A 12,500-nucleotide genomic window follows, 5' to 3' on the forward strand; every position below is an offset into this window, starting at 1 on the left:
TATATTTAAGTTTAAATTACAATTGAAAAATTCTTAAATACTAATGGAAATTTTTGAAAATACAACCAGGAAATTCTGAAATACAATACGTTTTAGGGTTATCATTAAAATTACTCACTTTTTTACCGCAAATCATGCACTTTTCTGACAATTTTTTGTCCGGTTTCTTAGATTTTTTATTTGAAATTGTTGATTTCGCATCATCCTCATCATCACCACCATTATCATCTTCAGCCTCTTCGTCGTCACTGTCATCCTCGAGTACAATTTTATTTTCCAATTTACCCATGCAAACAACATCATCTTCTGAGTTATTGTTCTTTTTTGAAGATTTAGTTTTAGTTGTATTCTTTACAACCTCTTCTGACTTTGTCTTTTTTTCTTTCTGTGCTGATGGCGGTTTAGTTGGTGGTGGTGGTGGTGGCGGTGCTACAGGTTCATCTTCATCCGAAGATGAGGACGATGATGATGACGATGAGGAAGACGATGAAGATTGTGGTGGTGGTGCTGTTTTTACAGTATTGGCTTTCGGTTTTAGTTTAATATTAAGTGGTGAAGAAGGTGGTTTTGGGGTTGAAGTTGTTACCTCTGGCTTAGCAATTGCAGCTGGTTTTTTAGCAGGCTCTGGTTCTTCTTCACTTGAAGAAGATTCACTAGATGATGACGATGAAGAACTTGATGATTTTCTTTCCTGTTTTAGTTGTATTCCCAATCCCCCTTTCTCCTGCTTAATTTTGACAGTAAAATTATTGTCAACAGTTGCACTAGAGGAGGCATTTGTTGTGGTGGAAATAGAGTTATTTTTACTTCTCGGAGCTGAGTTCTCTTCATTGGATTTTTGACTTAAAGTCGAATTCTCCTCTGGCTGCTGTGTTTCTGCGTTCCTTTGTTCACTACTCTCAGGTAATTTGGAATTTTCTACTGGTTCTTCGAAAATCAGTTTATTATTGTTATTATTAGGAAATTGCTCAGGAAATGGTTCATTCTGTAATTGATTTTGCGGTGGTATTATTAAAGGATTTAAAGGTTTATTTCTAATCCAGGGAAATATGCCAGCACCTGCTGCATTTCCGCCAACTTGATAGCAATTATTTATATTATTATCATGGTTCCTATCGTGTTGCGGCCAATAGTCTTGTTGTTCATTAGTAGGATAATCAGTGTCCACAAATTTTTGGAAACCTCTGCCTTCTTGACCATTATTTCTGGGTCCTCTGTTTCTTTTACCTCCACCGTGGCCACCGTAAGATCTACCACCGCCACCACCTCGATTTCTTTTACTCCATTTATTATTATTATTCATTTCGAGATGCTACGACCAATATAATAAATTTATATATTTTTTTGTAAATAAAGCACTTGCTTGCACGTGTTGTTTTTTATGCTAAGGAAGTGTTCGGAAAAAATGAGTTAATACATCTCTAATTAGAGATGAGAAAATAAAATGTAAACATAAGTAGTGCCAAGTTGAATTTTAGGAATCAAACATGATATCGCTTATGTACTCAATTCTGAAGTGCTAAAGGTCTTTGAAACGAGTCGAACACCATAATATTGAATCCAACCAATTGGTTATACAGACAAAATTCTGATCCGATTTTGATAAAATCTGTCAATTGATAACTGTAGTTCCCTAAAGGAACTTATCAAGCGTTCTAATCCAGCTGTTTTTTTCTTTTGAATACAAAAATATTTATCTACTCAATTCATGTCGGGGAGTTATATGCCTCTAAAGTTTTGATATATAATATTGTTGATATGGTTACCAATGGAATGGTCTCCAAAATACCTCTCTATCGTTATATTTCAAAAATATATCGAAAGGACACAACATTTTGGACTTATTATATATGTATGTTTGAGTGCCCTATATCATGAAATACTGGCGCTATGCAAGTTGAAACACTTTTCAAAAATATTGATTTTTTTAAAAGCAATTATATCTACAGCTCGATTACTCATTATCTTACATGGACATCAATGGAAAAGTCTCTCTAATATCATTCGAGTGAATACAATAAATTATAAATTCATATCATTAACACATTAAGAGTGCCGGGCCACTTTATGTTTTCTAATATAGAATTTCGCCAACCTAAATATAATTCAAAAATATTGATAAAAATATTGAATTTAAATTAAAAAAAAAGTTCTTGTGCATTTTTTAGCTTTTATTTTGGTTTTTCTTTTTCATTTTCTTCTGTTTCATATCTTTGACAGTACGTTCAAGTGTATTACCAAAGGATAACATCGTAGTTTTCGTTATATTACGTCGCAATGTATCATTTTGCTTAAAGCTTAACTTTTTACTATCGAAGTTGTCTAAAAGTTCCTTTGATATGAATTCTTTAACGTCTGCTTTAAGTTCCGAGTTTGAAACATTTTTCTTGAACTTGGTTTTAGATTCAGAATTTAATTTATTTTCTGCTTTCTTTTGTTTCTTATTAAAATTTTTCCTTCCTTTCTCTTCCTTAATTTCGTTAAGCGCGACATCTGGGGAAGTTTCTACAATATTTTTATGTTTTTTCTGTTTCGTTTTGCGGTTATCCTCATCTTCTTCTCCGAAATCTTCCCATACAGTGGATTCCTGTTTCTTTTGTTCGATTAGTAACTTTCTATAGTTCATTTCACGTTGCTTCAGAGCAGTTTTAGCATCTTTGGTGTCCATGTTGGCCTGCAAAGCTGCTTGCTCCTCTTCACGTTGCTTGTAGACAATTTCATCCTTGTACTTATTCCATGGTGTAGCATTTTCTGGCTTAGCATCGCGTGCTACTTGATTAAATTTATAGTTGTCCTTGTTTTTATGATTATTTCCTTTACGATTGTCGAATTTTCCACCACGGAATGGCTTGTTATTGCCGAATCTGCCACCTTGAGATTTGTTAAAAGGTTTTTTACCGCCACGGCCGCCACCGCCTCCGAATTTATTTGGTTTAAATTTAGTTTTACCCCAATCATCAACATTTTGTTGAACATTTGTGGAAGGTTTGCTACGAAATGGATTATTTACCATTTTTATTTTTTTTTTCTTTTATTCAGTTAAACAACGTGCAATTACAAAATGTAAACATACAATTTGACAGATAAATTATATGATACTTTAGTGGTGGTAAAATTTCGATTTTGTTATGTAAAGATGACAACCAAAGAAAAATATGACAACATTATATCAGGGAGAAATATTGCTGCCTTTTTAATTGAAATTATGAATTATAAAAAATTTTTGAATTTTTAATAAATAGAAACTGCTTTCACTATTTATATAAAAAATAAAGATTTTTGAGGAATATTAGGAGGTTTCAAAATATGTAAAATATTATTAGACCTTTTCCCTACTGATCTCTTTGTAGAGATCAAAAAGTGAGCGTACTGGTTTCCGCTATCTATTCCACTCCTTGTATCTTGACCACAAATCAAATCATTCTTGGATACAAATCAAATTATGGTTATCAATTGCAATCACCATGATGAATTATTGATGTCTAGAAAAATAGTTACTAGGTGCCAACATGTGACTAACGATATTATAATAATTTGTGCCGGTTTATATATTTTGCTAATTGCAATGCATTCATTCGTATATACATAAGTAATTGCGTGTCTATAGAGTCATATATATTAGGGTGGCCCCGTTTGTATGGAGAAAAAAATGGTACCAATATTAACACCGAAATTGAAACTTTAGTTTATTCTAAGATACCATTTCTCAAAATTTTAAGAGTATCAAGAAATTTAATGTTAGTTCAAAAAATTAAAACTTTTACAATTTTTCGGAAAATTTTGGAGGTTATTTTGTAAATCCCTTCACCTCACTTCACTTCATTTTTCATATAAATTGTTTTTGTATTTTCAAAAATTTGTATGAAAATATTTTCAACGCAAGGTGAAGTGTTTTACAAAATAAGGGGGCATAGAAAAGGTATACATAGAACTGAAACTGAGTATGACAAAACCTAAGTCTGCTGTCAAAAACCTAAGTCGTGAGAATGTATTAGTTGAAAAATATGTAACCCAACAAACACAAACTCTTTCGTTTAAAAAGTTTTTATATTTTTGTTTGATATTATATTTCGATATTTTATGAAATAATGGTTTGAATTAGCCATTTTTATTCAATATCAGTTGACCAATGTAAGAAAGATCTTCATTAAAAATTATTTTTAATTTTAAATAAACTCTTTGTGGTTGCTGGGTTGAGTCAATATTGACACTTGAAAATAATATTAAAAAATAAAAACGATTGAAAAATTTGCTTTTTTTTTCTGAAAATGTTTTCAATAATTTTATGGGAAAACATAACTTTTAGCAGTGTTTATTGCAGCAGCAGGGGCTATTTTGTTAAAGGAATTGTGCTAATGCTAAAATTAACGCTTGATATGAACGATTATTGTTAATTTCAAAGCAGCCCAAATGCAGTCAAAATACACCCTACACCACACTAATGGGAACGGTATTTTGTTTACGTCTTAAAGTTTGTAACACCTGCGTCGATGTAATGATGTAATCCGCCCATAAATTAGCCTATTGAACTTTTTTGTAAGCGGTACATGCTATACAAGAATAGGGTATTTATAAAATTCGACTCAACAAATTTTATATATACGAAATTTTGACTATATATTGTTATAATGAGTAGTACATTCATTAATTAAGCAAACATCAATCTCTTGAATATAACTTCTACATTAAAAAATACTAAATAACTTATTGCTACTTACTCGCAATGTGGTAGGGTATGATGTATTCGGATACATTTTGTACTTTCATATTTTTGTTATTTTATGTAAACAAAAATAAAAATACTCATACAATTATATTAAATTCACACAGAACCTGTACATGTGAGAGAGTAATATTTCTTATTCTCAGTTTCAGTTCTATTTATTTTTCTATGTAAGGGGGTTTATTTTTTTTTTTATTATTACATATATACACATTTTTATTTATCAGTTTTGTATTAAATTTTAATTTTCGGCGGGAACATCAACAACTTAAATTTTGTAACCACTCTAATATAAACACATATATGTATGATGTATGTATGTATTTGCAACAAATGCAACACGTTGTTTACGAACCAAATGCAAATGTTGTCACAGACAAATAGATGTAAACAAATGCATCAAATATTATTTAAATATCTGGTAATTGGATTAGCATTAGGAATCATAGAATGGTTTTTATGTCAAGTGCCTAAAGCAATGGAAAAAGAAAGAAACCAGAAATACAATTGAGACATTAACATAGATTCAGTTAACATTTGAACATTGGCCGAAATACAACACAAATTTATAACGTTAACATTCATTAAATTAAAAAAAAAACAAAAAAACAAAACGGTTATATAAATAGAACATTTAAAAAAATTACTCTTAATTATGAGTTGTAGTTATTTGTATGAAATAGTACGTAGAAAGTCGGAAGAATTCGAACAGCATTTGGAACAAGATAAACGGGAAAATTCAAATCTTTCGGATTATTCTAGAGATGATGAAATTTGGGAAGTACCAGAAGAAAGTTTTGAAAATGTCTATCAGCAGATGGAGGCAAATGAGGAATTGCAACAAGATAATGAGCAGAAAGATGAATACAATACAATAACTGAGGAAGTATTGAATTTAAAACAATTTGAAAGTACTAAAACTTTTCATATTAGTTTAAGTACGGAAAAAATTGCTTTAAAATCGCAAACAAAGCAACCATGTGAAAATTCATCAAAATCAATCAATAAATCAATTAAAACGGAAACGGATGTAATAAAGTCACTGACCAGCAATACTAACACTATAAATACCGGTGGCAATAAAGTGCAATGGAAAAATTGTACTTTGTCTAACAACAACAAACATTCCTCCTCTACTACATCTTTACTTAATTTCACAATTGTGCCCATAAATGTGTCCACAAAAGGGCAAAATCAAAAAACTACTGATAAGCCTGAAAGTGGTACTATTCAAAAATTACCAGAAATAAAATTGTCGTCTTTTTCAACCAGAAAAACATCTTTGAAATCTAATACACCTACTGTAAAACCCAATAGTGGATTTTATGTGCATACAACGTTTAATGATTTGAAATCTACTTCAAATTTACCACGACGCAAATCATCCTCCGGTTCTGAAATTAATAAACACATAACCGAAACTTCCACCTCTCCAGAATCTTTATTGGATAATATTTTAAGTGGGGCTTCTTCAATATCAGTTCAGAGTAGCAGTATCAGTAGTAATGGCTTAAACGGTGATTTGGATGCACATAAACAGAAACAGGATAGCACTAAAATTAGGGATAATGTGGTACCTTCTTTAGTTTTATCACCAAAACATTTTTGTCGTAACAATTCGGGCATTTTAAAGACCCAAATACCAGAATTGAAAATTATCACAGCACCCAATTCACCCACAAATCAAGCCGAAACATTAAACGTTGGAACACACGCCTCGCCTTCTTTGTTGACTATAAGCAATTTATCGCACTCGGATTCATTTGAAACGGCTTCGAATCGCACTAGGTAGTATATTCTTTTCCGCTCTAGGGTAATATTTATATTTATTTTATTTAGAAGTCCTTCGGCCTCACCTCTACGCAGTTTATCGCCAAGGGTTCCCACTGAAGCTAGCCTGTATCCGGACGATTTGCGCTGTAAAATTTGCAATGAACTTTTCAAGGACCCCCGAAGTTTAAATTGTTTGCATTCATTCTGTTTTCAATGTATTGTTAATGAAAATTTTAAACAAGATGCTAGCATACCATTTTGGTCACAGCCTCAATCCCTTCCAGGACCTCAAGTTTCCTCGCCGCAAAACAAATGTGATGATTTGGATTTCAAAGGTGAGTATTGAATTGAAATATTTGGTATATCGGGGAAAAAAGTATACACGTTGGGTTTTGAACTTTTGAAAAAGATTGTTAGGGATCACTTCTGTGTAAACACAATGTTGGTTTAAAGATTGATTTACGGTGAAATGAATATTACGTGATAAGTTCGGAGCTGTTGCCGTTGTCTGCTTGTTAGCCCAGATGTTGAGAATGTGATGATATTACAGGCATGGGACACCCATGTAGATGGGTTTCATGTTTTTCTTATAAATACAAATGTCGGATAAAGAGTCGTGTGAGAAGTTAAATGGTAATGGATGTGTTCCATTCTTTGTCAAGGTTATGTTTCTCGGTTTAATCTATTCATATCAGACCTACTGTGTATAGTGTAAGAAGCGAAGTTTTGGCATATTGAAGGAGATCGTACCTAGGTTGAATGTTTTCTCTATGTTTGTGCCGGATGAAAGTATTACAAGTAGTGGCATGGATTATATGATGATGTACTATGTCCTATACCTGTATCATGAATCAAATTTCCATCTTTGTCAAGTTATGTTTTACGGTTTACCATGTGTGTAAGAAACGATATCTTGGCTTATCGATAGAGATTGTACTTAAGTCTATCAAACACGGTTTCTAGATGCTTCAGATATGTTCTGAAGATTTTCGGACATTGAGTAAAGTTCTTATACATGGAACTTCATTGGCAGAAATACTTTCGAAGGATTAAGTTGTGCTAATTCCGAATCTCAACTCATAATTTATCCGTTACCTTAGGTTTTCGAGATATAGTGCCATAAACTAAAAAAAAGTGTTTGGCCCTATTTGAGGAAAACCCAACTTGTCAACTTTAAATTACATCTTCTGTTATACATATCTTCCTACTTCTTCGAGATATCTTAACTTAAACTAACACTATAAAATTTCAAAATAGACATATAATCTTTTAAACTTCCTCGGCCGATATCTCAGCAAATACAAAAGCTTTTTAAACAATTCAAAAAGTATTTCTATTAAGAAATTTAGTATTCAAATTTATTGATGTATAGAGTTAAAGTATAATAGATATTATATTACTGCAATGATGTTTTCTATATTTTCGAATTAGTTACAATTAGACATTATTTTATAGTTATGTAAATTTTGAAAGAATTTTATTTTAATCAGTCATTAGAAACGCTATATATGTAGTAATGTATATAAATAGTTAAAGCTATAATTTAAATACTAAAAAAGATTCGTTTAAAGAAGATTTTTATATACTTTATATATTGGTTTTCTTTTAAATTTGAGTAAATTAACAAGTGACTATATTTTTAATAATAATGTAAACTTTAAATCTGATTAACGATTGTACCGATTGTGTTAATTTAAATCTACAAAAAATTTAAAGAGTTATATATAAAGGTTTTCTTTTAAGATAAAATTAAAAAACTTTTATAGTTAGTATATTATTAGTTATATAGTTTTTTTCCACAATAAATATGTATGGTGTTTGGCAAATGTTTAAATTTTTACTAGACTATCTAAATATTATATAGGCATATTTAAAAAAATAAAACAAATACATAGTTCAAATAACAATTTATACTTTTTTGTTTCAGTATGAAAGTAATTGTTTTTTTTTTCTACTAATTTGTAAAGTAATTTAAATTTGGCCTGTATTGAGTTTGATTTTTAAAATCACTATTGCTGAGACCGATCGACCTTCTTAACAAATTGTATTATTTAAATATTCATAACAACTTAAGTGGCCACTGCCACTTTGGAGTGTAGCTGCTGCAGCTTCATTGCGTGTTTTTATAAAATTACCTACCCAGTGTGTGGTAAGATCCAAATATTTGGTTTTAGCTCCAGGATTATAATCGAGAAATCCAGCTTTTGGTATTACCTCTTCGATTTGACTGCCATCAGGCCAGTTGTTGTAACTGGCGATATTGATGAAGCCAACATGATTTAGTATAGCGGTTCGCCATGCTACTCCATAATACTTTTGGTTGCAAATAAAGAAAATGTTTCTTTGATTACTTATTAAATGAGAGCGTTTGTTGTATTTGACTGTGCCGAATCTTATATAACCACCATCAAAACACCGCTATTAAAATGGGCATTAGGGTTATTTTTGGAATAGTCTAGTCTATAGTCTTGTCTATAGTCTATAGTCTAGTCTATAGTCTAGTCTATAGTCTAGTCTATAGTCTAGTCTATAGTCTAGTCTATAGTCTAGTCTATAGTCTAGTCTATAGTCTAGTCTATAGTCTAGTCTATAGTCTAGTCTATAGTCTAGTCTATAGTCTAGTCTATAGTCTAGTCTATAGTCTAGTCTATAGTCTAGTCTATAGTCTAGTCTATAGTCTAGTCTATAGTCTAGTCTATAGTCTAGTCTATAGTCTAGTCTATAGTCTAGTCTATAGTCTAGTCTATAGTCTAGTCTATAGTCTTGTATATAGTCTAGTCTATAGTCTAGTCTAGTCTAGTCTAGTCTAGTCTAGTCTAGTCTAGTCTAGTCTAGTGTCTAGTCTATAGTCTAGTCTAGTCTATAGTCTAGTCTATAGTCTAGTCTAGTCTATAGTCTAGTCTAGTCTATAGTCTAGTCTAGTCTATAGTCTAGTCTAGTCTATAGTCTAGTCTATAGTCTAGTCTATAGTCTAGTCTATAGTCTAGTCTATAGTCTAGTCTATAGTCTAGTCTATAGTCTAGTCTATAGTCTAGTCTATAGTCTAGTCTATAGTCTAGTCTATAGTCTAGTCTATAGTCTAGTCTATAGTCTAGTCTATAGTCTAGTCTATAGTCTAGTCTATAGTCTAGTCTATAGTCTAGTCTATAGTCTAGTCTATAGTCTAGTCTATAGTCTAGTCTATAGTCTAGTCTATAGTCTAGTCTATAGTCTAGTCTATAGTCTAGTCTATAGTCTAGTCTATAGTCTAGTCTATAGTCTAGTCTATAGTCTAGTCTATAGTCTAGTCTATAGTCTAGTCTATAGTCTAGTCTATAGTCTAGTCTATAGTCTAGTCTATAGTCTAGTCTATAGTCTAGTCTATAGTCTAGTCTATAGTCTAGTCTATAGTCTAGTCTATAGTCTAGTCTATAGTCTAGTCTATAGTCTAGTCTATAGTCTAGTCTATAGTCTAGTCTATAGTCTAGTCTATAGTCTAGTCTATAGTCTAGTCTATAGTCTAGTCTATAGTCTAGTCTATAGTCTAGTCTATAGTCTAGTCTATAGTCTAGTCTATAGTCTAGTCTATAGTCTAGTCTATAGTCTAGTCTATAGTCTAGTCTATAGTCTAGTCTATAGTCTAGTCTATAGTCTAGTCTATAGTCTAGTCTATAGTCTATTCTATTGTCTAGTCTATAGTCTATTCTATTGTCTAGTCTATAGTCTAGTCTATAGTCTATTCTATTGTCTAGTCTATAGTCTAGTCTATAGTCTAGTCTATAGTCTAGTGTATAGTCTAGTCTATGGTCTAGTCTATAGTCTAGTCTATAGTCTAGTTTGATGATGGTTATACAAATTAAAATTTTCAAAAATGCAAGACTACAAAACTTACTCTTCCATTGCTACGATGTCTTTGTATATCACCATGACGCGGAAATTTATTTCGTTCGGCAAAACCAGGGCCCACTGTGGGTACAAACAACATTTTATAGGTTAAGGCAAATGATTTCAAATATGACCAATTTTTCCAAGTACTGGCGAATGTGGCTCCATTACTAGGCAATTTACTATAGAAACCATCTAAACACAGACGTCTTATGTAATCGGCATGATTCTTTAATCTAAAAAGAAACAAAAATTTTAATAAATCCTTATCGAGGAGAACGATCTATTGCAACTAACCTTATATGACCAATAAAGAAGGCATCGAGTATGAATCTTATGGACGTAGAAGATTTACAAAATGCTTGGGACGCCAGAGAATCGATTAGTTTATAGGCATTACTTATATAAATAACAGGCGTTAGTGCTTTACGACTTTGTGAAAACACTTTAAAAAATACCGGCGAATGATAGAATTTGCGTATATCTTTAAGATGTTGTTGTAGAAAAGATAATGACTGATTGCCAGCTACACTAATTTCGAAGGTAATCGATAAATTAAATTTTGGTGCCACCTGAAATATGGTCTTGTAAACCTCTAATTCTGTAGGTTTTCCCGTATAGCTTAAAATTAACACACCAACACCACAATTGCGTATATTTTGAAAGTGTCTTTCGAAAAGTTCACAAGTTGGCTTGTATAGACCCAGTGACGGATAGAAAGCACTATTTAATATTTTGGCTGCTGGTTTTTGTGTAACATTCTCGGTTGTATTGAAATCAGTGAGAATTTCTTTGGGAACCGTGGGTTTACGGGTCTTATACCATTGGACCGGAGCTGTGTAAAAGATATGTATGGCTGTGCTAACACTCTCCATTACGGTATGTTCCTCTTCGGGATCCTGTACTAGTTGTTTGGTTTGTTCTTTTAAATTGTGAATTTTCTCTTCGATTAAACGCGATTTTAGTTTATGTTCATCATATTTTTCCGGTTGTATAACGCCATTTTCTCGAGGAGATTTTAAAATAACCAAACCATTATCTTCAAGTTGCTGCGGTTTTAGTTGTGGTGGCCCCGCATAGGCTTGTGCCACAAACCGTTCATCGATTAATCTTTCAGAGTTGACATGTTGCAGTCCATTGTTGAGTATTAGCAATGTTATAACTATGAGTGTAACAATCATCAAAAGTAAAATGATACGAAATTTACGTGGATTTTTACAATATTTAGTTATAATCATTTTTAATTGATTTGTGGTTTTGAACTTCACGACATTTTTTCATTTCACTATTAAACTCAATCACCTATTATCTTGTTTGTCATATTCTTCAGCAAATTTGTCTTTTAGGTTTTTGTTTTCTAGTCCGGATACTTTTTTTTTGCTTGTACCACTTTTTTCTATGTTAAAAAATAAAATACTTTCATCCACCCTCATTCCGTGGACATCCGTTTGTGTGTATGTATTTTTATTTGCTTGTATGCGTTTTGACCATGTGTTTCCTGTTTTCTGTTTTGGTATGTACTGTTATTTTCTATTATTTTGTTTTCATCTAAACAAACATTGCAAATATTTAGCTACCGGGAATTGTTGTTGCTGCAATGCGCATGTACTAAAAATTTCTAATTATGTTTATCTTCTCTTAAGAGAAAAGAGTAATAGGGAACATTGACACACAGCACAGTAGGACGGAATCGAATTTAAACGCATTAAAGTTTGACATTGGCGTAGTGAAGGAGTATTCGAATTTAAGTTTAAAAAATGGACCTCATAACTGCTCCATGTGCAGCTCTATGGAGACTCATAATGGAGCACCTTCGACATATATGTATTTAAACTCATGACAATCTTTTATTTTCCATCCGTTTTTATTTATCATATTTTCTATTATACGTAATTTCCGAGTTAGTATATGCATTTGAAAATTTGATCCGATTTTAATATTTATATGATCCGACATTTAATTATTCATGAATTAATAATAATATCGGGATAAAAATATTAAAAGCATTCTCTACAACACTTTATTCGGATCGGCCTATTATTAGCTTAATAAGTTTTCAAAATTTAAAAAATAACTAACACGTGTTTAAGTTATTTAAGATTTGACATACAATTTTCATTTATTTTCAGTTTTGAACTCT

At 31.6% G+C, this 12,500-nt stretch overlaps 4 protein-coding genes across 5 annotated transcripts in view; 1 reads left to right on the plus strand and 3 right to left on the minus strand.

Annotated features, from left to right (window-relative positions):
- Positions 1-118: 118 nt before the first annotated feature.
- On the minus strand, positions 119-1,303 carry LOC119614162 (uncharacterized protein DDB_G0271670-like; the record flags this gene model as incomplete). Its single annotated transcript, XM_037970272.1, has 1 exon — positions 119-1,303. A coding segment is annotated over exon 1 (1,185 nt), but the record flags the coding sequence as incomplete, so codon positions are not given.
- An 853-nt stretch (positions 1,304-2,156) lies between these two features.
- On the minus strand, positions 2,157-3,120 carry LOC119614166. The gene has a single exon (XM_037970280.1). It carries the CDS (start codon positions 3,011-3,013, stop codon positions 2,165-2,167), a length of 849 nt encoding a protein of 282 aa, XP_037826208.1. The 5' UTR covers positions 3,014-3,120; the 3' UTR covers positions 2,157-2,164.
- A 2,137-nt stretch (positions 3,121-5,257) lies between these two features.
- LOC119614163 overlaps positions 5,258-12,500 on the plus strand; it is a 16,697-nt gene continuing 9,454 nt past the window's right edge. The window contains 3 exon segments of the mRNA XM_037970274.1: positions 5,258-6,511; positions 6,563-6,831; positions 12,490-12,500. The exon segment at positions 12,490-12,500 is cut by the window's right edge and continues 144 nt beyond it. Coding sequence (XP_037826202.1) covers positions 5,379-6,511; positions 6,563-6,831; positions 12,490-12,500 — 1,413 coding nt within the window. The 5' untranslated portion in view covers positions 5,258-5,378.
- LOC119614164 (glycoprotein endo-alpha-1,2-mannosidase) lies at positions 7,983-11,855 on the minus strand. 2 transcript variants are annotated; one of them, XM_037970275.1, is made up of 3 exons: positions 10,658-11,855; positions 10,368-10,596; positions 7,983-8,809 (listed from the first exon to the last, which is right to left on the minus strand). In XM_037970275.1, the coding sequence occupies exons 1-3, from the start codon at positions 11,596-11,598 to the stop codon at positions 8,531-8,533; spliced, it is 1,449 nt and encodes a 482-aa protein (XP_037826203.1). In that variant the 5' UTR covers positions 11,599-11,855; the 3' UTR covers positions 7,983-8,530. The 2 variants fall into 2 exon arrangements, with proteins under 2 accessions (XP_037826203.1, XP_037826204.1); XM_037970276.1 differs by having other exon boundaries at positions 8,485-8,837.

This window comes from Lucilia sericata, unplaced genomic scaffold (genome assembly GCF_015586225.1).
Source record: "Lucilia sericata isolate MDLA Ls3-8-SP2 unplaced genomic scaffold, ASM1558622v1 Contig002653F_arrow, whole genome shotgun sequence".
Classification (NCBI taxonomy): domain Eukaryota; kingdom Metazoa; phylum Arthropoda; class Insecta; order Diptera; family Calliphoridae; genus Lucilia; species Lucilia sericata.